This window comes from Pongo abelii, chromosome 18 (assembly GCF_028885655.2).
Source record: "Pongo abelii isolate AG06213 chromosome 18, NHGRI_mPonAbe1-v2.0_pri, whole genome shotgun sequence".
NCBI lineage: Eukaryota > Metazoa > Chordata > Mammalia > Primates > Hominidae > Pongo > Pongo abelii.
The window spans coordinates 83,413,490-83,437,943 of NC_072003.2; the positions used below are offsets into that span (position 1 = coordinate 83,413,490).

Here is a 24,454-nt window from a genome sequence, read left to right on the forward strand (position 1 = left end):
TAGAGTGAGACTCCATCAAAAAAAAAAAAAAGCAATATGCCCACACGTGTCCCAATTCCCAAGGCCCTTGCCTGGGAAGATGCTGTGGGCCTTGAACATAGGGTGTGACAGGTCATGGTGGGGTTGGTCAGACATTGAAGAAAGGTCCTGGGTACCCTCCCAATACCCCCACAGGGTCAGAGTCTACACCTGCAGCCACACTTCTCCCATCCCCCAGCAGCCAGGCTACAGGAGCCCCAGGGCCAGGCACCTATTCCCACCCCCTGCCCCCCGACTCTGGTGTCTCCTCAGCGTGGCATGTAGAGTGGGAAGGAAAAGAATTTAACCCCAAATGAGTTCTGATCTGATCTCTGTACCTTGCAGGACACGCAGCCTGGATTTTTCCAAGCCTCAGTTGTCTAACCTGTAAAATGGGCACGTCTAGAAACATTATGCTAGGTCCAAGGAGGCAGACACAAAGGCCCACATACATGTGAGGCTGTTCAGAGGGCGTGCCCGTAACAGGCAAACCCAGAGACTGAGCGCAGCTGCACAGTTGCTGGGAGCCGAGGGAGGGAGAAATGGGGGGTGACTACTAATGGGCACTGAGTTTCTTCTGGAGGTGACGAAAACGGACTAGAATTAGTGGGGCGGCTGCACAGCTCTGTGAGCGCACTAAAAATCACTAGATTGTACACTTTAAAGAAGTGAATCTTTATGGTATACACCTTGTATCTCCATTTTGAAAATTCATGCATGGGGACAAGCTGAAATAAATATGGACCCGTCACCGCCAGCCTTGCACAGTCACGTGCATTACACCACGTGACAGCAGGAAAAGCCTGGCCTACTGCCTACCCTGAGGAAGGCATCCTCAAATGTCAGCCCCACCCTCCCCTGAGTCTGGCACTGCTGGCTTCTAGGAGGATGTCCCAAGGCAGAGAAGCGTGGCCTGAACTGAATCTAGCAACCGGGGCCTGTGCAGGGTCAATGCCAGGTAGGACGCAAAGGAGCAGTTGGGTCCCTGTCTGCCTCTCCATGTCCTACCCTCCTCTCCCTTTTTTTTTTTTTTTTGGTTATTGTTGTTGAGATGGAATATTGCTCTGTCACCCAGGCTGGAGGGCAGTGGCACCATCTCAGCTCATTGCAACCTCCACCTCTCAGGTTCAAACGATTCTCCTGCCTCAGCCTCCCGAGTAGCTGGGATTACAGGTGCCCCCCACCATGCCCGGCTAATTTTTTTGTATTTTCAGTAGAGACGGGGTTTCACCATGTTGGCCAGGCTGGTTCTCAAGCTCCTGACCTCAAGTGATCTGCCCGCCTCAGCCTCCCAAAGTGCTGGGATTACAGGTGTGAGCCACTGCGCCCAGCTACCTCCTTTTCTTTACCCAGGCCCTGGAAGCAAACCTCGTCTCCTCTCGCTCTCTGCTGCCAGTGTGACCCCTTGTCCCAGAACTGGGGAGGCCACCGGGGAGAACTACAGAGCAGACAGTCCACTTGACTTCCAGCCTCCTTGGGTCCGGCTGGTGGGAGGGAAAGCACAGTTTCCTTGGAGTCATCCACCCTCTGTGGGGCATGAGCCAAGTGCGTGGCGGTGTGGCCTGTTCCGGGCATACATCTCCTTGGGCCTCTCCCAGCCAAGGGCAGAATTCCGGCATTTCCTGCGCCCTGGCCAAAGGACCGCTTGAGTCCATCACCATCACCAGCCATGCCTCCTCCCACTCCCTTCTGGGCCTCCCATCCCTGTGCAGATCCTTGCCTGACACCCTTGGTCCTGACACTCCAAAGCCAATTATCTGGGCGTCAGCCCCTAGCTCCCTTTTATGGATTGAATCTTGTCTCCCAGAAACATCAGTTGAGGTTGAACCCCCGGAACCTGTGAACATAACCTTATTTGGAAATTGCATCTTTGTGGGTCCTAATTAATACAAGATGCAGTCAACTTAAGATGAGATCATACTACATACGGGGGTGGGAGGAGCTCACTTAATGATGGGTATCTTTTTAAGAGAGAGATTTGGACACAGAGGATACACAGGCGACAGTCACATGAAGACAAGAGCACACACTGCAGTGAGGCAACCACAAGCCAAGGAGTGCGGGCCACCCCTAGAACTGGGGAAGAGACAGGAGGGAGCCTCCCCTAGAGCCCACAGAGGGAGCATGGCCCTAATGACACGTGATGTCAGACTCCTGGCCTCCAGAACTGTGACACAACAAGCGTCTGTTGTTTTAAGCCACCAGAGTGCAGTTATGGTCATTTATCACAGCGGCCAAAAGAACTTTCCTCACCTTTGTACCAGAAACCCTTCGAACCGGCAGAGCCCAATGAGCAGCCCAAGGAGGCAGAAGGCATCAGTCTCTCCAGCATCTTTATGATGAAAAGAAATGACATCGGTCTCCTGGCTGCACACAGCAGCCACGTGGGGTCAGCCCCCGGAGGGCCCCTTCCTGCCCGGCACTGGCTGCCCATCAGAACATCTCCCAGACCGCTGCCACCGTGCTCTGCCCAAAGATGAAGGTGCCGACCAGCACAGACACCACTCCCCAGACCTCCAGGCAGCACCTGCCAAGTCAATAAACCCGTGTCAGAGCTTTTCTGGATTTTTGCACAAATAAGCCACACACACATAAAAAATTCACGATGTAGAGCCCAGTATGGAGTCATCAGTTTGGAAAAAAAGAAAAATTCAGAATATTTCCAGTTACCTGTAAGGATGGGCTTCCAAGACAATGGGAAGCAAAGTACTCAGGCAATTTTTTTTTTTTTTTTTTTTGAGGTGGAGTTTCATTCTGTTGCCTAGGCTGGAGTGCAGTGGCACGGCCTCAGCTCACTGTAACCTCTGCCTCCTGGGTTCAAGCAATTCTCCTGCCTCAGCCTCCCAAGTAACTGGGACTACAGGCGCGCACGATGACACTAAGCCAATTTTTGTATTTTTAGTAGAGACGGAGTTTCACCATGTTTGCTAGGCTGGTCTCGAACTCCTGACCTCAAGTGATTCGCCCTCCTCGGCTTCCCAAAGTGCTGGGATTACAAGTGCGAGCCACCGTTCCTGGCCCCAAGCAATTTTTAAAAGCCCTCCGATCCCACCTGTTATTTCATAACCTCATTTCTCCCCAGTATTTTATCAAATAAAAAGACATGGGGGCCAGGCATGGTGGCGCATGCCTATAATCCCAGCACTTTGGGAGGCTGAGGCGGGCGGATTCACCTGAGGTCATGAGTTCAAGACCAGCCTGGCCAACATGGTGAAACCCCATCTCTACTAAAAATAAAAATAAAAAATTAGCCAGGCATGGTGGCAGTCACTTGTATTCCCAGCTACGTGGGAGGCTGAGGCAGAATCGCTTGAACCCGGGAGGCGGAGGTCGCAGTGAGCCAAGACTGCACCACTGCACTCCAGCCTGGAGGACAGAGCAAGACTCCATCTCAAAAAAAGAAAAAGACATGGAGAGAGGGGAGACACTACTTTGAAAAGTCCCCCCACCCTCCCTTTCTGCTCCTCAGCCTCTGATGAAACCCCACGAAAGTGAAGGAGAAGACGCAAGCTCTAAGTCACACACCATCTCAGAGGCATAGGGGACGAGGACACAGGAGGCAGAGGTGGCTGGGACTGGCAGTCACCGAGGCATTTGTGAGCTTCGTAATGTAACCAGAGATGGGGTAGACAAGGAGGTCAGAGCGATAATAAGATTCCCACAAAATGGCAGGGCCGCCAGAGATATTTCTGGCCCCATTAACAAAGGCCAGAAGGCCGGGTTGTCATGGAAGGAACGTTTCTAACCGAGCAGCATCTCAGCACGGCTGTTCAGCGCCATAAACATCCATTCATCTGTGCGGGGACTGTGAGGCTAATGTGCCTGTGGGCTGCGGCACTCCTGGAGCAGCGCTGATGTATTAGAAGGACCTAAAGCAGTTTTAGCAATAAAAATATCTTGAAAGCTCATCAGGAAAAACCATTGTGAGCTCAGATCAAGGGACAAAACAAAAAGCATGAAGACTCCGAAGAGCACCCCAGGGAATGAGCGGCTTAGTGGGTTACCAGACATTGGGAGGCTGGTTCAATACCCAAGGCAGGTTTAGAAACATCCAGAAACACTGCTCTCAATCCAGAAGAAACCGGGCCAGGCCTGCTCCTTTGCAAAAATCAAGCTTGGGCTCAATGGGGCTAGAAGGCTGGGGGTATAGGGGAACAGACCTACAGCTGGGACCCAAATTCACGATTGCTGCCATTTAACATTATCTGTGGTGGGGTGAAGGGTGGCCCCCAAAATTCATGTCTACCTGGAACCTGTGCTTGCTAGCTTATCTGGAAACTGGGTTTTGCAGGTGTAATTAAGTAAAAGATCTTGAGAGAAGATGCAACCTAGATTTAGGATGGACCCTAAATCTGACGGTAGGTATCCTTATAAAAGAAAGGCAGCCAGGTGTGATGGTAGGCATCTGTGGTCCCAGCTACTCAGGAGGCTGAGGCAGGAGGATTCCTTGAGCCCAGGAGGTTGAGGCTGTAGTGAGCCACAATTATGCCACTGCACTCCAGCCTGAGCAACAGAGCAAGACTCTGTCTCAAAAAATAAAGTAAATAAAAGCAGAGGGATATTTGAGATGCAGAGACACAGGGAGAAAGCTAGATAAAGACAGAGGCAGAGACTGGAGTGATGTAGCCACAGGCCAAGTAGCACCTGGGGCCACCAGAAGCTGAGGAGCCTTCAGAGAGTCCAGCCCTATCAACACCTTGATTTCACACTCCTGGCTCCAGAACTGGGAAAAAAATTCGTTTCTGTTGCTTTAAGCCTCCCCACCGTGCCCCAATTTATGGTAACTTGTTACAATAACCCCATAGAACTAATACATCATCTCTTTACCTGTCTCAGCCTGTTTCCACATCTGTGGAATGGGAGGGAGTCACCTAGACCCTCAGACTACCCAGGGGCGGCTGAGGAAGAGCACGTCATTCATGTGTACATCGTCCTCTTCCGTGGGTCAGACTCAGCTGTTCAGTGGCAAAGTATAGAGGCTCAGTTGTGTCTGATCCACAGGTCCACTCGGGGATAAATATTTGTCAAAGGAAAGATCCAAATTATCTGGTCTCAACAGCATTGTATGCCAGGCAGGTGGGTTAGCATGGGGCCTGGGAGCCAGGGGCCTGGGTTGCATCCTAGCTCTGTCCTCACTAGCCTCCTGGCCCGCCTCCTCAGCTGTAGGATGAAGACATCTGGGTATGGTGGGGAGGTGAACATGTAAAAGGACCTAGCACAGTGCCTAGCAGAGGAGCCTCGGAACAGCGACCCACTGCTGTGATGATGGAACATGTTGTTCTGGTGTCTGGCCGGCCATAGGGCCTTTCTAGCCCAGCCTGCACCCTGATCCTGCCCTGGGTCCGAGCCAGGTAGCAGAGGGTACAGATGCACCACTGGGTGCTTCCAGAGGCTGGAATCTACATGAAATCCCAACCACAGACCCTCAGAGTGGAAGGGAAGGCCCTTGCAGGACCCGGCGTCACTGGCCTGGGCTCCTGTCCTGGCTCAGATGCCCTCATACTGGGTAGACAGAGACTCTCTTCCTGTGGCTTGAAGGTTTCTCATCTGCAGGATGCAGAGGATGGGAAATAGGATCTCCAGGGTCCCCTGAAGCATTCTTACTCTGATCCGGGGCACACCCAGGTTGCCACCTCATCTTAGGGACACTTACTTGACTCTTGGTCCTATAGGCTCGACGCCCATTGCACAGATGAGGCACAAACCTGCAAAAAAGACAGGGTCACCCCCAGTTCTTCGTTATCAAACCCAAAGCAACAAAGAGGTTCCGAGAGAAGTCCTCAGGGACCCAGGAGGCCAGCAAGGCCTCTGCCCACAGGTGCCCCTGGCTCAGGCCCCCTGGAGAGGCAACGCAGTGGAGCTGGAAGGACGGGGCTGGAAAGACGGCGCTGGAGTCCCAGCTCAACATGCCCTAGTGACTTAGCCAGAGGTCTGGCAGTAACCGACTTCCCAGAGCCCCATCTTTCAGGCAACCTTGGCAACATGCCCTCCACAGCAGGGTCTGTGAGGAGATGGTGAGAGTCCATGCCTGACACCCGGGAAGTGCTTGGCAACTAGCAGCTACCATTCTTTTCTTTTCTTTTTTTTTTTTTTGAGACGGAGTCTCACTCTGCCGCCAGGCTGGAGTGCAGTGGCACCATCTCGGCTCACTGCAACCTCCACCTCCCGGGTTCAAGTGATTCTCGTGCCTCAGCCTCCCGAGTAGCTGGGACTACAGGTGCGTGCCACCACGCCCAGCTCATTTTTGTATTTTTAGTAGAGACAGGGTTTCACCATCTTGGCCAAGATGGTCTGGACCTCTTGACCTCGTGATCTGCCTGCCTTGGCCTCCCAAAGTGCTGGGATTACAGGCGTGAGCCACCGCACCCAGCCTCTTTTTTAATAGGTCTGCTAGGATTCAGGGCCATGTAACTTGGCCTAAAGTTCCCAAAGGATCCTCTCTCAACTCAAACCTGTCCTGGGCAGTCCTTCCCACCACAGGAAATAGTGCTACAACTGGCCGCCCCGTCACAGAATCAGAATTTAATCCAGCAGCCCAGACCAGGGAATGTGAGGGAGGAGCCACGTGGCCACAGCCTCACCTCTGAGAAGCTCCACCCAGAGCCTGAGTGAGGAGCCGTGTGGCCACACCCTCAGCCCTGAAAGCCCCGCCCAGAGCCTGAGGGAAGGGCTGTGACACAACGCTCTCCTCTCTCAAAGGCCCGGCCAGAGCTGAGGAAGGAGCTGCATGGCCACACCCCTCACCTCTAAAACCTCCTCTTAGAGCCTGAGGGAGGAGCTATGTGGCCACACCTCACCTCTGAAAACCCCGCCCAGAGCCAGGGGAGGAGCTGCGTAGCCACACCCTCACCTCCGAAAGCCGGGCCCAGAACTGAGGGAGGAGTCGTGTGGCCACACCCCCACCAATGAAACCTCCGCCCAGAGCATGCAGGAGCCGCTGTGTGGCCACACCCCTCATCTCTGAAAGCCCTGCCCAGAGTCGAGGGAGGAGCTGTGTAGCCACACCCTCACCTGTGAAAGCTCCACCCTAAGCCCGAGGGAGAAGCCACATGGCCACACCCCTCACCTCTGAGAGCTCCGCGCAGTGCCGGGAGCAGAGTGGGTGGCTGGTCTCCTCCCCTCCCTTCACTTCACTTCCCCAGTCTTTATCCCTTAATCCCAGTAGACCCCAATTTACAGGAACTAGGGCAGGTAAGGTTAGATTCTCAAGGGACTACATCAAAGACAACCCCTGAATCTTAACTCACCTGCTAAGAACCCACTTTTCATATTCCACACATCAGCTGGCCTCTTTGATAACCAACATTTCTCGTGACCCTCAATTCTTCAATCCCCCCCACCTCCGGGCTATTGACAAAGTTGTCACCACCCATTTACCTGGGACCCTGAACAATGTTTCATTTCGTTTCATTCCCCATTCGAGTTTTGGAAGACCTCTAAGAGCCTCTCCAGTGGTTTCTGTTAAGTTTCACCAATGGGCATCTACTTCTTGTCTGTTTGACATAAGGGCTGCATCAGGGTGCTGGGGATACCTGGCTAAGGGTCCCCAAGCTCGATGTCTGCTTGACATGGTTCCTGTCACAGCTGAATCACAGGGTCCACTCACAGAACACGCACTGAGGGAGTCTCCACTGTGCACTCAGCACTTGCTGTGCGTGGGGCCCTGGAACACACCCGCCACTGCGGATCTGGGGTCTCTGTTCTGGGCTCCAGTGGGCCACTACAGTGTACCCTTTTCCTCTGGAAGAAGCATCCCTCCAGCCCCCACCTTGCTGGCTTCCCCTTCTCAGATAATGCTTGGGTTGTTTGAGAAGGTTTCCTAAGAAACCATCCTTCGCAGAAAGGGTGTTTGCCTCCAGGGCCTGCAGGGAGGAGGGGAGACAGACATTCACAGGGTGCCTTGAGCCACGTGACTTTCACATATACAGTTTTCTTTTTTAATAAAACAAAATCCTTCAGCAGGAGGCACCAGCGGTAGCATGGACAGAGCTGTATGATTGACCCTCAGCCCTGCTGCACACTAGCTGTGCTCCCTGGGGGGGTTCAGGGCCTCGGTCTTCCCATCTATGGAGTGGGATACTAAAGGTTCCTCCGTCAAGAATGTCCATCCAGAGCTGTATTAGTCACTCTCATGCTGCTAATAAAGACCTACCAGGGACTAGGTAATGGTTCGTTTTGTTTGAGATGGAGTTTCACTCTTGTTGCCCAGGCTGGTGTGCAGTGGCGCGATCTTGGCTCACTGCAACCTCAGCCTCCCAGGTTCAAGTGATTCTCCTGCCTAAGCCTCCAGAGTAGCTGGGATTACAGGCATACGCCACCACGGATGGCTAATTTTGTATTTTTAGTAGGCTGGTCTCGAACTCCCGACCTCAGGTGATCCACCTGCCTCAGCCTCCCAAAGTGCTCGGATTACAGGCATGAGCCACTGTGCCCAGCAAGAGGCAAGGTAATTTATAAAAAAAAGAGGTTTAATGGACTCACAGTTCCACATGGCTGGGGAGGCCTCACAATCATGGTGAAAGGCGAATAAGGAGCAAAGTCACGTCTTACATGGTGGCAGGCAAGAGAGCTTGTGCGGGGGAAGTCCCATTTATAAAACCATCAGATTCATGAGACTTATTCACTACGAGGAGAACAGTATGGGTGGAACCACCGCCATGATTCAACTATGTCCACCTTGCCCTGCCCTTCACAGATGGGGATTATTACAGCTCAAGGTGAGATTTGGGTGTGAACACAGCCAAACCATATCAGGAGCTAAAGAGATGTTTAATGAGTGAGGGAAGGTATGTAAAGCCCAAGCCCTGCGCCTGACTCAATAAACAGGGCACCTACATGGGGTCTCCATCCCACTCACATGTGGCTGCCACCTTCCAGAACCTTGACCTCCAACACTGGGAGTCCCCACAGAGATAAGCAGGGAAGAACAAGTGGGCAGAAAGCCTGGAAAGCAGGGGCCTCACCTGGGAAGATGAAGATGAAGAAGGAACTGATGCCTCCGATGATGCTGACGATCTCACTGAGGTCGGGCATAAACAGCGCCATGGCGAGTGTCATGGTGACCCACAGGACGGTCAGCGGCATCCGGACCCACAGCCCTGAGGGGTCGGCCAGAGCGCTGGGCCCCCATCCCCCCAAGCAGCTCCTCCTCCAGAAGTCCTGCATCACCGACCTGGAGGCCACATCCAACACAGACACATGGGCATCCCCGGGGCACCAGCCTCCACCTGCCAGCTGCTCCCCAGTCCTCCAGGAGTCCCCCCACACCTGCCAGGGCTCCTGTTCCACACTCAGGTGTTTATTCCCCAGGAGACCTTGCCAACCCTCAAGGGTTCTGCCACCATCGGGCAGGGGATGAAGCACGTGGTTCGCGTTCCAGTCCTGGCTGTGGACACGCACTCACGGGGTGACTTTGGGCAATCTACCTAAATCCTCTGTGCCTGTTTCCTCCTCTCTACAATTGGAGACGATGGTAGGCCCACAGCCGTGTAGCCCACACCTGGCACATGCTCAATCACAGCGCACATCAGCAGACCATGCTTAACGGTGCCCCCCATTGAGCCAGGCCTCACCTCCCCAGGAAGAGCACGATGGGGTAGACAGTTACGATGGAGACAGCAAAAAGGACCCGGGCCACAATGATGACCATGTCATTGCCTGGATAGGACATCAAGATGTCAGCAGAAACTTCTGTCCCAAAGGTCAGGAAGCCATAAACCCCTGAAGGTGGGAAAGGACGGAAGCCAGAGAGTGGATTAGGAAAATGCTGCCCCCTCCCCCACAAACAGACGGATAGCACCTGGCTTTACCACCTAAGATTTTCCTTAGGAGGTGACAGAAGGTTCTGGAAGGGATAGCCCAAAGCTTTCCTGTCCTAAGCCTACACATGACTCTGCTCCATGGATTCAAAACTGCTGCAGACAAATCCACCACTTATCCTTCTTTCAAATCGTTCACAGAGCTGGTGCACGGAGCTTACCCATAGCGAGTGTGTTGACTAGAAGCACAGAACACTTTGAAAAATACAAACACACCTCCCATGCCCTGTCCATCTCACTCCTACGACATCTAAAGAAAGCAGCTAGCTGTGCACACATTTCCAAATGGGGAAAACCAAGAGCCAGGGCGTCAACGAATGCCTAGAATCACACAGCTAGTTTTCGTGGACTGAGGACTAGAGTGCCAGTCCCTTTGCCCCAACAGGGTGACGCTGCTTCCGTCACCCCGGGTTGCCTGCCCTGTCCTGAGAGATCTGTCTCTAAGAGCCATGTCCCTTTCAGCTTCTCTGCAAGCCCTTTCTGAGAGGTCCCATGGCCCTGGCAGTGGGAACATGTGGAGGTGACACACTGAATCACTGAGTCACACCCTCTGACCCAGGGGCTACAGACTGATGGGACCTCCTCTGCTGGGGAAGGAGTCACCCAGCAAGTTTCCTGGGTAACCACAGTATCTTAGTCCATTTTTTGTTGCTTACAACAGAATACCTGAAACTGGGCATCTCATAAAGAAAAGAAACTTACTTCCTACAGTTATGAAGGCTAAGAAGTCCAAGATTGAGTGCCCACACTGGTGAGGGCCTTCTTGCCAATGGGGACTGTCTTCAGAGGTGGCACAGGGCATTTGCATAGCAAGGATGAGCTTTGACTCAGCCCTCATTCCCTCTTTTTTAATTTTTTTTTTTTTGAGACAGAGTCTCTCTCTGTCACCCAGGCTGGAATGCAGTGGCATGATCTCGGCTCACTGCAAGCTCCACCTCCCGGGTTCACGCCATTCTCCTGCCTCAGCCTCCTGAGGAGCTGGGACTACAGACGCCCACCACATTTTTGTATTTTTAGTAAAGACAGGGTTTCACTGTGTTAGCCAGGATGGTCTCGATCTCCTGACCTCGTGATCCACCCGCCTTGGCCTCCCAAAGTGCTGGGATTACAGGCATCAGCCACCATGCCTGGCCTGGCCCATTCCCTCTTCTTATAAAGCCACCAGTGCCATGCCCATAACCCATTAGTCCATTAACCCATTAATCCATTAAGCCCCTGCCCCATGCCTGCCTCTTATGTGGGCTGTTCGGCTGGACCTAGAAACTAAAATTGACACCAGACAATCCCATCAGCAGGAGAAAAGCCTACGGATCTTATTAATTTTCCTTGTCAATGGGATCTTAACACAGTGATGTCTGAAGAAGCGGCCAAAATGAGATGTTTTATACTTTTTAGACAAAGAATAAATCTGACAAGGAATGACAAGACAAAGGGGATCTGGTCGGGGCAGTGAATTTCTAGGGGAGTCACTAGGAGATACATGGGGTGGGTATAAAACTAGCAGAAGCTAAGGCTAGTTCAGTAAGTGGATTTATTCAGGTCCATTGCAGCCAGAAATCCTGCTTCCAGTGATGAGGACTATTTTCTTACCCTGGTATGGGGAGGGGGCCCCTCCCAGAGGAATTTGTATGGCTTGATGCCTGCATAAAGAGTCAAGTCAGCTAGCCCTTTCTGAAACTACAATTTCTCCAATTTTTTTTTTTTTTTTTGAGATGGAGTCTGTCACCCAGGCTGGACTGCAGTGGTACAATCTCGACTCACTGCAACCTCCGCTTCCCAGGTTCAAGCGATTCTCCTGCCTCAGCCTCCTGAGTAGCCTGGATTACAGGCACGTGTCATCATGCTCAGCTAAATTTTTGTATTTTTAGTAGAAATAAGGTTTCACTGTGTTAGCCAAGATGGTCTCGCTCTCCTGACCTCGTGATCCACCTGCCTCAGCCTACCACAGTGCTGGGATTACAAGCATGAGCCACCGCGCCTGGCCTCCAATATTTTTAACCCGAAATAATCAGTGTACCAATTTGGCATACTGGCAGATGGTGCGTCCTTCAACCCTTCACCACAAATGGATTAATCTGTTCATGAGAGCGCTTTTCTCGAAAGCTTCTTAAAAGCCCCACCTCTCGATACTGCCATACTGGCAATTTAATTTCAACATGAGTTTTGGAGGGGACAAAGAATCAAACCACAGCATTCTGCCCCTGGCCCCAAAACTCATATCCTCCTGACAGATAAATACCCCACGGTTATTCCAACCCTATGGCCCCAAAGTCTTCATTTGCTCCAGCACCAACTCAGAGGTCCAAAGTCCAGAGTGTGGTCTGTGAGCCTGTGAAATCAAAAGCAATCTATTTCCAGGACACAACGGCACTGCAGACAAAAGAAACATTCTCATCCCAGAAGAGAGACTAAGGCCAAAGGAAAGGAGTAAAGGCTCTAAGCAAGTCTGAAATCCAGCAGAGCAGACACTCAAGCTTCAAGCTGGAGGATCATCTGTTTTGACACCATGTGCCACCCCCCTGGACACACTGAGGCAACCCCACTCCTACGGCTTTGCCGGGTACAGCCCGCGTGTCTGTTCACAGGGGTTGGCACCTGATGCCTGAAGCTTTTGAAGGTGGGTGTTGCCCGTTGCTGGTAACTTCGCAGTTTATAGTCCCAGTGACAGTCCCACTCTCATGATTCCACTAGGCATTGCCCTGGCAGAGACTCTCTGCAGTAGCTCCAACCCTGCATTTCCACTTGGCATTGCACTCATGGGGGCTCTCTAGAGTGGCTCCACCGCTGTAACAAGTCTCTGCCTGGACCCCTATGCTTTCCACAACATCCTTTTTTTTTTTTGAGACAGGGTCTTGCCCTGTCACCCAGGCTGGAGGGCGGTGGCACAATCACAGCTCATTCCAGCCTTGACCTCCAGGGCTCAAGTGATCCTCCCTCCTCAGCCTTCTGAGTAGCTGGAACTACAGGCTCACACCACCATGTTCTGCCAATTTAAAAAGTGTTTTTGTAGCGACAGGGTCTCACTACATTGGCCAGGCTGGTCTTGAACTCCTGGCCTCAAGCAGTCCTTTCACTTTAGCCTCCCAAAATGCTGGGACTACAGGCATGAGCCACCACACCTGGCCTAAACATCTTTTGAAATCCGGGTGGAGGCTGCCAAGCTTCTGTAGCTCTCGCTATCTGCCAGCCTGCAGAATTAGCACCACATGGATCCTGCCAAGGTTTACCACTTATACCTTCTGGGACTGCGGCATGAGCCAAATCAGGGGCCACTTGACCCAAAGCTGGTGCAGCGAGGAACTCTGTGCCAGGGTCCTGGGAGCAGAGACATGAGCGCACGTAGGATAGCCTGTGGAGGCACCCTGGGTCTGTCCCCAAAACCATCCTGCCCTTGAGGCCTCTGAGCCTGTAATGGGAGGGGCAGCCTCTAAGATCTCTGAAATGCCTTCAGGGTCTTTCTTCCATTCTCTAGATAATCCTTTCTCTCCGTACTAATCTCCTTAGCAAAAGGTCACAGGGCCACAACCTTGGTTTCCTATCCAGAACACGTGCTGTACTCTACACGGCCAGGCTGAAAGAGTTCCAGATCTTGCTGCTTTGGTTCTCTTTTGATGATCAATTCCACCTTCAAGTCATTTTTTGCCTGTTCCAGCATAACGTGAGCAGCTAAGTGTAGCCATGCAGCATCCTGAATGCTCTGCTACTTGGATATCTCTTCCGCCACATACCCTAGTTCATCCTTTTTTGCCGGGGGTGGGGAAGGGATGACAGAGTCTCATTCTTGTTGCCCAGGCTGGAGTGCAATGGTGTGATCTCAGCTCACTGCAACCTCTACCTCCCAGGTTCAAGTGATACTCCTGCCTCAACCTCCCAAGCAGCTGGGATTACAGGTGCCCCACCACCACGCTCAGCTAATTTTTTGTATTTTTAATAGAAACGGGTTTTTACCATGTTGCACAGGCTGGTCTCAAAATCCTGACCTCAAGTGATCCACCAGCCTCGGCCTCCCAAAGTGCTGCCATGACAGGAGTGAGCCACGGCACCTGGCCAGTTCATCCCTTTCAAGTTCAGCCTTCCACAAAGCCCTCAGGCATGGACACAGTTCAGCCAAGTTATTTGCCAGCTTCTAACAGGTTTGTCCTTTACTCCAGCTTCCAAAACCTTGTTCCTCAGTTCTGTCTGAAACCTCCTCAGAATAGCCTTTACTATCCATATTTCCATGACTAACTACGGTATCTAAGAAGTTCCAAATGTTCCCTAGTCTTGTCTCTAAGCCCTCACCAGAATCTAGGCTTATTCTAGCCTGCTCCTCTGAATTCTTCCAGCCTGCACTCATTGCCCAGCTCCAAAGCCGCTTCCACATTCCAGGTAGTCAATCATCAACACCCCACTCTTGATACCAATTTTCTGTCTTAGTCTATTTTTTGTTAGTTACAACAGAAAGCCTGAAATTGAGTAATTTATAAAGAAAGGAAATTTATATTTTTTACAGTTACAGAGATTGAGAAGTCCAGGATCAAGAGGCTACATCTGGTGAGAGCCTTCTTGCTGGGGGCGGCTTTGCAGAAACCCTGAAGTGGCACGCAGGGTGTCACATGGCAAGGGGGCTGAGCGTGTGAGCTCAGGTCTCTCTTCCTCTTCTTATAAAGCCACCAGCCCCACTCCCATGATAACCTATTAATCCATTAATCCATGAATAGATTAATCCATTCATGAGGGCAGAGGCCTCATGCCCCAATCCCCTCTTGAAGGCCCCACCTCTCAATGCTACCACATCAGGGATTAAATTTCAACATGAGTTTTAAAGAGGATAAATATTCAAACCATAGCACACAGGAGTCCAAGGCTGCCTGACAGATTCACTGCAGCACAACAGCTTCCTAGATTGGAGGATATGTTGGTGAATGAAAAAAGACTGGAGTCAAGTGGCCAAACAGAAGCCAGCCGTGCCGGGGACCTGGGTCTGTGCTTCCAATGTGCTGTATGATCCTGGGTGTCACAGCCCCTCTCTGAGCCACACTTTCATCACCTTTAAAGACCCTCTGCCTCCCACACACAGTTTGTGAGCACCTGAATCCACTGCACCCACAAATGTTTTGTAAACCCTACCCAGATGTTACAGTGTAATGACCGACAGCAGTCAATGTCCTTTGAACAGCAGGCAGCAGGGCTGGGGTGTGGTGTGTAAGAGTGGGGGCTTTGGAGAAGGCTAGGCTGGAGTTCAGGTCTCAGCTTTCCACATCTAGTTGTGAAACCTTGAACAAGTTCTGGAGGCCATCTGAGCCTCAGCTTCCTCATCTATGAAATGAGGCCTTTTCCTATGGACACTAAAGATTAAATGAGTCAAGATGCTCAAAACGTCGAGTATTGAGCCCAGCACGTGGTAAACTCTCTAGAGAGATACTTGCTGTTACTCTTGTTTCTACTGTCGCTCCCCACCCTCTGCAGGGGTGCCTGGGAAGGGCCTTACCCGTCAGCGAATAGATGAGGCAGCAGGCCAGCAAGGACAGCACAGAGACCAGGGCCCAGTGGGAGAGGCTCCGTTTGCGCATGCTGCAGTAGATGGAGACGGCAGCTTCGTGACACTGCAAGACAGAGGGCGGCTCAGCAGGACGCTGGCTTCCCCTGGAACAGGCGATGTGAAAAAGCACTCATATCCAAAAGGTGGGAAATGTGGGATATGATGAGGTTTCTCTTCAAATAACCTGATCAATCCTTTATTCTTTAATTCACAATACACCCCCCAACCCGTTTTTCATTTTTCCTTTCTACCTTTGTTACATACCCAGACACACCACAGTACCAGGCGTTATCAATAGCAGTTCACATTCCTTATTTTAAAAAAAACTAGCTCTCTAGCTCGTTACAAACACCCCCTTCCCCTTTCCACTCTCTCCCTTAACTGCCCACCTTATCTAAAAAAAAGTTCAAGTGTTCAACCGAGACTAGTTTAGATTGTGCGGCCCAACCCCAGCCAATGGGAAAAGGGTACAGGAGCAGGACTTGCATCAGGAATAAAGGCTACTGTACCCCTTTGTTCAGGTGTGCTCTGACCAAGAAAAAGCACCCCTCTGCACAAAAGTAAAATTACTTTGCTAAGAATCCTTTGGGTGTTCAATTTTCTTAAGATTTTGAGCATTATTCCCAACAGAACCCACATGCCCATCGAGAGCAGAGGGCGTAAGTAAATGGCAGGACGCTAACACACAGAGCATGACGTGGCTCTGACAAAGAACCATGAACCTCAACACAGAAGAATCTCACAGCCAGAACACTGAACACCACAAGAAGCCAGACAGGGGCCAGGCGCAGTGGCTCACACCTGTCATCCCAGCACTTTGGGAGGCCAAAGTGGGCAGATCACTTGAGGTCAGGAGTTCGAGACCAGCCTGGCCAACATGGCAAAACTCCATCTCTACTTAAAATACAAAAATTAGCCGGGCATGGTGACAAGCACCTGTAATCCCAGCTACTCGGGAGGCTGAGGCAGGTGAATCACTGGAATCTGGGAGGCGGAGGTTGCAGTGAGCCAAGATCGTGCCACTGCACTCCAGCCTGAAAGACAGAGTGAGACTCTGTCTCAAAAGAAAAACAAGCCAGACAGCAGAGAACGTTTCCGTTAACAGATGCGAAGTTCAAGTTACAAGATGAACGATTCTACACCAGGGTTTCTCAGCCTTGGCACGATTGATGTCTGGTGTGAGTTAACTCCTGGCAGCCGCCCTGTGTGTTTGGGGTGGGGGTGTTGTGCTGTGTCCCTGGCCAGGACCTACTAGATGCCAGTAGCAGCCCCCCTCCCCCAAGTTGTGACAACCCAAAATATCTCCAGACATGGTCAAATGTTCCCTGGGGGTATAACCAACCCACGCAAACCCCACTCTGTGGTGCTATAGAAGGCAGGATGGTGGTTTGGGTAGGGTGGGTGCTAATGACCAGAAAAGGTCATGAATGGGTTCCCGGGGGCCTGACCATGTCACGTGGGTGCACACATACTTAGAATCTACATACTGTATATGTGACATGCCATATCAGGGTAAGAATTTTTTTTTGGTAGAGATGGGTTCTTACTACATTGCCCAGGCTGGTCTCAAACTCCTAAGCTCAAGTGACCCTCCTGCCTTGGCCTCCCTAAGTGCTGAGATTACAAGTGCGAGTCACCATGCCCAAGTGGGATAAGATTTTTAAATGCAGGAGGGAGCGGTGGCTCGCGCCTGTAATCCCAGCACTTTGGGAGGCCGAGGCGGGTGGATCACCTGAGGTCTGGAGTTCGAGACCAGCCGGGCAACATGGTGAAACCCCGTCTCTACTAAAAGTACAAAAATTAGTCAGGTGTGGTGGCAAGCGCCTGTAAGCCCAGTTACTTGGGAGGCTGAGGCAGGAGAGTCGCTCAAGCCTGGGAAGCAGAGTCTCACTCTGTCACCCAGAATGGAGTGAAGTGGCGCAACCTTGGCTCACTGCAAACTCGGCTCACCGCAACCTCCGCCTCCCGGGATCAAGCGACTCTCCTGCCTCAGCCTTCCGAGTAGCTGGGATTACAGGCACGCCCAGCTAATTTTTTATATTTTTGGTAGAGACAGGGTTTCACCATGTTGTCCAGGCTGGTCTCATACTCCTGACCTCAAGTGATCCTCCCACCTCGGCCTCCCAAAGTGCTGGGATTACCAAGCCCAGTGCAAGAATTTTTTTTAATGCAAAACATACACAGTCAATGCCAAGAGCCCATGAGTCACGTGGATTCATTTCCCTGAGTGGGTCGTGGACACTGGTGATTCATGAACAGCCAAGGGAACACTGATGTACAGCCAGGGCTGGGCAGGGAGGCTCTGCTCTGTCCAGACACACTGGGCGGGGAGGCTGCTCTTTCCGGACACACTGGTGGGTTCAGGGTTCTTCCCAGGCTCCCGGGGCTGGTTCCCACCATCACACCCACTCTCTTACTCCTGGTCAAAACCAAACATGCCAAGGCCTCATTCCTGCCCACCCTGTAAGTGCCCTAAGCAGGGAGCTCAGATCAGCTGGGTCTTCCCTCCGCGCCTCAGGGCCTTTGCCTCTGCTGTCCCTCTGGCCGGATTTTCTCCTAGTCCAGCCAGCTCCTCTGCACCCTCCTGGGGAGCCCTCCCGAGTGGGCTGGTTTCCTCTCTCACACGGCCCGTGTCCTCAACATGAGCGGGCTTTTCGGTTTGTCTGCTCAGCATCTCTCAACCACACGACAACAACGACCACGTCTGCCTTGCTCAGGGCTCTGAGCTTGGGCCAGGATCGGAGCCTGCACCGAGCTGAATGGACACTACAGGGGTTACCCACCTACCCATCCTGTGAACCCACCCAGCAGCCACCAGGCCTCGCTCCACCCAGCCCTGCTCTGTCACTCATGAGTCCTACTTGGTGCAAGTGAGCCAAGCCAAGGAAACAAGCCCAGCACAGCTGTCCTCCCACCCCCAGGACACATTCTGGAAATGTAGGAGGGCACAGTGGCCTCCTCCCTCCAGCTTCCAGCCCCAGCTGAGCACACCCCTTCCGCTGATGTGCTGACCTCAGGCGCCGCGCACCCCTGCTTTCTGCCCCCAGGTTTCCTGACCTACAGGAGGACTCTGCCAGCAGGGGGGACTCAACCCCTCTGGGACTCTGCGGATCAACCCCTCTGCCTCCTGTACCCCCGCAGCACTTGTGGGGCTCACCCCGCACACTCAGGTCAGCCCTGTGGTCCTGGAGCCCCAGTGCCCACAATGGGGACCTCCGTGACGCCCCTTTCCTTTTCCTAAAGGAGCACCAGCACCTCAGCCCCATCACAGGCTCTGCCTTCAGGGCACTGCAGGTGCCCCGAGGTAGGGGGTCTCCAAACCGCAGCTCTGCATATAGGGGCACAGCTGAGTCCAATATAAGGGAGAAGACAGTTAGTAGTGCCAGACAGGCTGGTGGGCAGGAGGATGCCTCCTTTTCTCCCTGTTACACTCCCCAGTTGGGTTTCTACTGGTGGTTTTTTTTTTTTTTTTTTTTTTTTTGAGACGGAGTCTCGCTCTGTAGCCCAGGCTGGAGTACAGTTGCATGATCTTGGCTCACTGCAACCTCCACATCCTGGATTCAAGGGATTCTGATTCAGCCTCTCAAGTACCTGGGATTACAGGCCCGCGCCACCATGCCCGGCTAATTTTTGTATTTTTAGTAATGACGGGGTTTCACCTTGTTGGCCAGGCTGGTCTTGAACTCCTGACCTCAGGTGATCCACCCGCCTCGGCCTCTTAAAGTCCTGGGGTTACAGGCATGAGCCACCGTGCCCAGCCTCTACTGGTTTTATAACGGGAAGCAGAGCAGGCCTGCTGAGGGCGGGCAGTACCCAGGAAGTGGTGGCAGTGTGCAGTTGCTCAGTGATGGAAGGAGACGGGAAGACGACACAGTGGCCAAAAAGTGGACTCCACCCAGATGTCCATCAAAGGACACAGGGATAAAGCGCAGCTTATCCACACAATGGAATCTTATTTGACCACAGATAGGGTAGCTACAACATGGATGAATCTCACCAACACGGCGGGGGAGGGAAGCCTGTCGTAAAAGGCCACAATGGGATTCCATTCCTAGGAGATGGCCATGGTAGGCAAATCCAGAAACACAGGAAGTACAAGAGCTGAGGGCAAGGGTGGAGAATGCAGAGTGACTGACGGCGATGGGTTTCTTCTAGGGGCAACAGAAAGGTTCTCAACTGAGTGTGGTGATGGTGGCACGGCTCTGAGTGTACTAAAATCCATCGCATTGCACACTTCAGAAGGGTGAATGGCATGGTACGTGCATTCTATCTCAATAAAGATTTTTTTTAAAACCACAAAAACCAGCCAGGCACAGTGGCTCAAGCCTGTAATCCCAGCACTCTGGGAGGCTGAGGTGGGCAGATCAAAAGGTCAAGAGATTGAGACCAGCCTGGCCAACGTGGTGAAACCCCGTCTCTACTAAAAATACAAAAATTAGCTGGGCGTGGTATCAGGTGCCTGTAATCCCAGCTACTCAAGAGGCTGAGGCAGGAGAATCACTTTAACCCAGGAGGCAGAGTTTGCAGTCAGCCAAGATCACACCACTGCACTCCAGCCTGGGCAACAGAGCAAGAGTCTGTCACAAAAGGGAAAAAAAAACCAAAAACACTAGAAGTCCTGGCGTAGCCTCATTGGCTGGGAGTGGACACAACCCCTCTGCTCCTGAGGCCCCTCTCACTGACTAGACAGGCCTGGGGTGGGGGTGCCCCATTGCCAAATGTGTTTGGGCAGGGATGCTGTGTTTGAGTCACGTCAGAGTTCCTGATGACAGTATGTGACCGTCCCTTCCCTGCAGCCCTCTCCAGCCTCACCCCCTTTTCCCAGCACCTTCACCTACATTTATTCTCCCCCGCTTCAGATCCTGGCAGCCCCCACCTCTAGCCTGAGCCCCTAACTCCCACTCCTTCGATTCCTATCCTTCCCAGCTCTTCATCTCGGCATCCCGTGTCCCTGGAAACGCAGCCCAGGCCTCGTTGCTAGGAGAATCGGGTGAGGGCTGAAGGCAAAGGTGAGGGGCACCCCTTGCGAGCATCGGGGAGGCGGCCCCGGCGTGGGTCTGCTGCACCATATGGCGCTTGGGCACAGAGAGGGGTTGTTAAACTCAGTCCAGACAAACAGCTGACAGCAAAATCAGCTCTTTAGATCTTTCAAAATATTGGGTGTGCAGGAAGCAATGTGAGAAATGCATGGAAGTGGCTTGCTGAGGCCCTGAAGCAGCTGACTGATTACAAGGAAGAGAAATGGAAATGTTTCAGGATTTTTTTTTTTTTTTTCCTAAAAAGCGTTCTGAAAGAAAAGGCAAGATGAAGAACAGAAGCAGAGCTCACTGAGGGTCAAGGGAAGAGACGAGCTCAATGGCTACAAAGCTGAGATCTGGTGGTAAACCCTGGACGCATCTCCCTGTGGACTTGATTTTACTTTGGAATGGTTTTGTTGCTGTTGGTGGTAGGCAGTGGATAGGTGGTTGTTTTTAGGAGATCGAGGCAAATGTTCCCTAAAATAAGCAATGTGGCCAGGCACGGTGGCTCACGCCTATAATCCTAGCACTCCGGGAGGCCGAGGTGGGCGGATCGCTTGAGGTCAGGAGTTCAAGACCAGCCTGGCCAACATAGTGAAACCCCCTCTGTACCAAAAATACCAAAAAAAATTAGCCGGGCATGGTGGCGCATGCCTGTAGTCCCAGCTACTCAGGAGGCTTGAACCCAGGAGGCGGAGTGCAGTGAGCTGAGATCCACTGCACTCCAGCCTGGGCAACAAGAATGAGACTCCAACTCAAAAAAAAAAAAAAAAAAAAAAAAGAAATGGAAGATCAGTGTCTGCTTCCACCTGCTAGGAGGGCTGGGGGAACCCATGACAGCCCAGAAGCAGAGGACTGAGCCCAGGCCCGCCACCTTCCCCCCAGCACTGTGCCACAGAGCCCTCTGCAGGTCTCTCTCCAGCTGTGCCTGGGGCCCGCTCACATCGGTGGCCCACCTGTGCTGTCCCACCTGTGCTGTCCTCTCTACCTGGGGTGCGCTCCCAGTTACCTGGCTGCTGCCCATACATCCTTCAAGATCCCTTTCAAACCCCACCACCTTGAGCGGACACCTCTGACTCTGCCCGTCTGCCAGGATTCTACACATATAGCCCCGTCCTCCCTCCCATGACATTCTATTAAAAATTCTGTATTTCTGCCCCCCTCCCCTCTCTAATCAGCTTCCTGCACACCTTCCAGCTCCTCTACCCTGTACCCCTCAGGAGGCAGGATCTTTCCTGCCCAAGGCCCTGGGCAGAGTCCACCTGCGTCAAACTGTCCCGCCAGAGTTAGATGGGCAGCTTAGGCCTCCAGGCCTCAGGTCTGATTGCAGTCCTGTGGGGGTTCTGCAGAGGAAGGGACAGGTCCTGGGTCCCCACACTCTACACGAGACCCAATAAACATGGTGCTGCTTTTGGCCGTCAGTGGGGGCTGGATTCCCAAGTTCAAGGCAATTCCCACTTCCCTGAGCCCAGACACCAACCCACCCTCATGGTCTCGAATGACAGCCTGGGAACCACAGGTGGAACGCACAGAGCCCACTGTATCCTAGGAGAAGTCCTCAAACGCCTCCCTGACAGAGAAACCAAGGTTTCCCAAGGGAGCAGAGAGTCACCCACAGCCTCTGCAAACGCCACAGGCTTCAACACAGATGCTTAAAATTACCTGAAACCCGAAGCAGATGGTGGGGAAGACACTGAACACAGAGGTCCAGGAGGCAGGGCTGTAAACAGACAAGAACAGGAATTTATTAAAGAAGGGTCACACCCAGAACAACCTGCGGCTGCGAGGGTGAATTTTAAAGGATGCTGGGAAAATGTAACAGAGCATGGCTGCAAGATGTATTTTTAATGACTGTGTCCATGACCAGGCTTTTGGAAATGGAAAAGGATGCTGGCTAAATGCTGCACTTTCTAAATACGTCTTTGCTGACATTTGGTAACATGACATTCTCCATGTGGGCAGAATTTGGGCAGGGAAACCGCAATAGGAACTCCCAACTTCCCTCTTGAAGGCTGCTGGCTCCCAGTGTGGTTTGGTAATCGGCGGGGGCACCCACAGCATCCACCCAGTGATCCCAAATAGCACAAGGATGGTTTGAGCTCTGTCCAAGCCACCTAAGAGGACAGAGGTCTGCATGGGGAGAACCTCCAGGTCCAGCCTCTTGGGATCCCCGCCTGGTTCCCAGCTTCCTTTGACAGGCTTTGCAGGTGTAATTATTGAAAGTAAGATGAGGTCATGCTGGATTAGGGTGAGCCTGAATCCAATGCCTGCTGCCCTCATTGGAAGGGAAAACAGACACATGGAGAGAACACGGTGTGAGGATGAAGGCCAAGACCTAGTGATGCGTCTATCAGCCAAGGAACACAGATCACCGCGGCCCCCAGAAGCGGGAAGAGGCAGGAAAGATCTGCCCCTGGAGTCTTGGGAGGGAGCATGGCCTGACCACACTTTGATTCTGGACTTCCAGGCACCAGAAGTGAGAGCAATTTCTGTTATTTTAAGCCACCGAGTATGTGGTCACTTGTCGCAGCAGCCCTCGGACACTCACATATCCTAACTCATCACCTCCTGTTTTTACCAGGGCCTCCTCATCCCCCCGACCTGTCCATGCTAGAGTACCACCGGCTCAGTGTACAGATCTCAGCATTCACAGCCTTGAATGCCGTCTCTGGGCCAATGTCAGCCACGTTTCTCCTGCCAGCCCGGACCTCTCTCCCTGAATTTCAGACACACAGGCCTGTCCAGCTGCTTGACTTTCCTCTTAGGTGTCTCCAGGTCGGCTCCATCTTGACTGTTCCAGCCTGAGCTGCCCCCAGGGACCCGCCCTACTCAGTCCTCTCTAATCTGGGAAATGGCATCTCCGTCCTTCCCATTGTTCAAGCTGAGAGCTCCAAGTTACCTTGACTTTATTCTCTCCCTTACTCACCTTCCAACCCACCAGCAGCACCGGCCACAAAATTCACAGGGCCAGGTGCAAGAGGAACATGCGGACACCCTTGTTGGACAATGATTAAGGATTTTAAGATGGCGACAGCAGAAGGTTACACTGAGCATGGGGCCTGGGTGACTGTAGGGGGTCCCACATCCACGAGCCAGCCCTGCCACTGGGAAATCCGATCTCAAGCATATCCAGTCTGACTATTCCTCATTGCCTCCTCTGAAGCCACCAGGTCTGGGACCTGGGATCTAGGCAGAGGCCTTCCTTGGTCTCTGTTGCTGCCCCTGGCTCCCAAGGACCACAGAACAGCCAGGGTGAGCCTTTTAATTAATTTTTTTTTTTTTTTTTTTTTTTTGAGACAGAGTCTTGCTCTGTTGCCCAGGCTGGAGTGCAGTGGTATAATCTCGGCTCACTGCAACCTCTGCCTCCCGGTTCAAGCAATTCTCTTGCCTCAGCCTCCTGAATTGCTGGGATTACAGGTGCACAACACCACACCTGGCTAAATTTTGTATTTTTAAGTAGAGACAGGGTTTCATGTTGGCAAGGTTGGTTTTGCACTCCTGACCTCAAGTGATCCACCTGCCTCAGCCTCCCAAAGTGCTGGGATTACAAGTATGAGCCATCACACCCTAACTAGAGTGATCCTTTTTAAAAACAGGTCCTGTCACATCCCTGCTGTACTCAAAACGCTGCCAAGTCTCCCAACTCATCCAGAGCAAAACTAAACTCCTCACTGTGGCTCTGAATCCCTATACGACATCCCCGCCCATGCTCTCTGCCCTTGTTCCGGCTGGCTTGGCCACGCCGGCCTCCTCACTGTTCCCCTGCACCGGTACATGCAGCTAGCTGGCTGCCAGGTTCTACACCTCCACGCTGTGGGGACAAGTCTGCAACAGCCTATGACCCCTAGGCCACCGCAGCCTTTGGCGGTTTTGCGTCCCTTGGCCTGTCCCGGTCATCACTAGCCACGGCCAGGTCGCTGCAGCAGAAGGAGAGTGGCCCTCCCTTGTGTTCACCACATCAGAAACGGAAAGAACTGGAAGGAAGGAGCCCAGGCTCTGCAGTGAGCCACGAGAGGCTCCTCCTCCAAGATTCCCCTCGCAGACTCCCCTGCCGTGCCTCCCCCCGCCGGAGGCTGCCA

General features: G+C 52.5%; 1 protein-coding gene across 2 annotated transcripts in view; it reads right to left on the reverse strand.

The window, feature by feature from the left end:
* Nucleotides 1-2,232: 2,232 nt before the first annotated feature.
* SLC38A8 (solute carrier family 38 member 8) overlaps nucleotides 2,233-24,454 on the reverse strand; it is a 33,191-nt gene continuing 10,969 nt past the window's right edge. For both annotated transcript variants that reach the window (XM_054535070.2, XM_024233903.3), the window contains 6 exons: nucleotides 22,038-22,095; nucleotides 15,307-15,421; nucleotides 9,591-9,738; nucleotides 8,982-9,190; nucleotides 5,672-5,723; nucleotides 2,233-2,545 (listed from right to left, as the gene is read on the reverse strand). In XM_054535070.2, the coding sequence (XP_054391045.1) occupies nucleotides 2,452-2,545; nucleotides 5,672-5,723; nucleotides 8,982-9,190; nucleotides 9,591-9,738; nucleotides 15,307-15,421; nucleotides 22,038-22,095 (676 nt within the window). In that variant the 3' untranslated portion in view covers nucleotides 2,233-2,451. The remainder of the gene's footprint in view (nucleotides 2,546-5,671; nucleotides 5,724-8,981; nucleotides 9,191-9,590; nucleotides 9,739-15,306; nucleotides 15,422-22,037; nucleotides 22,096-24,454) is intronic.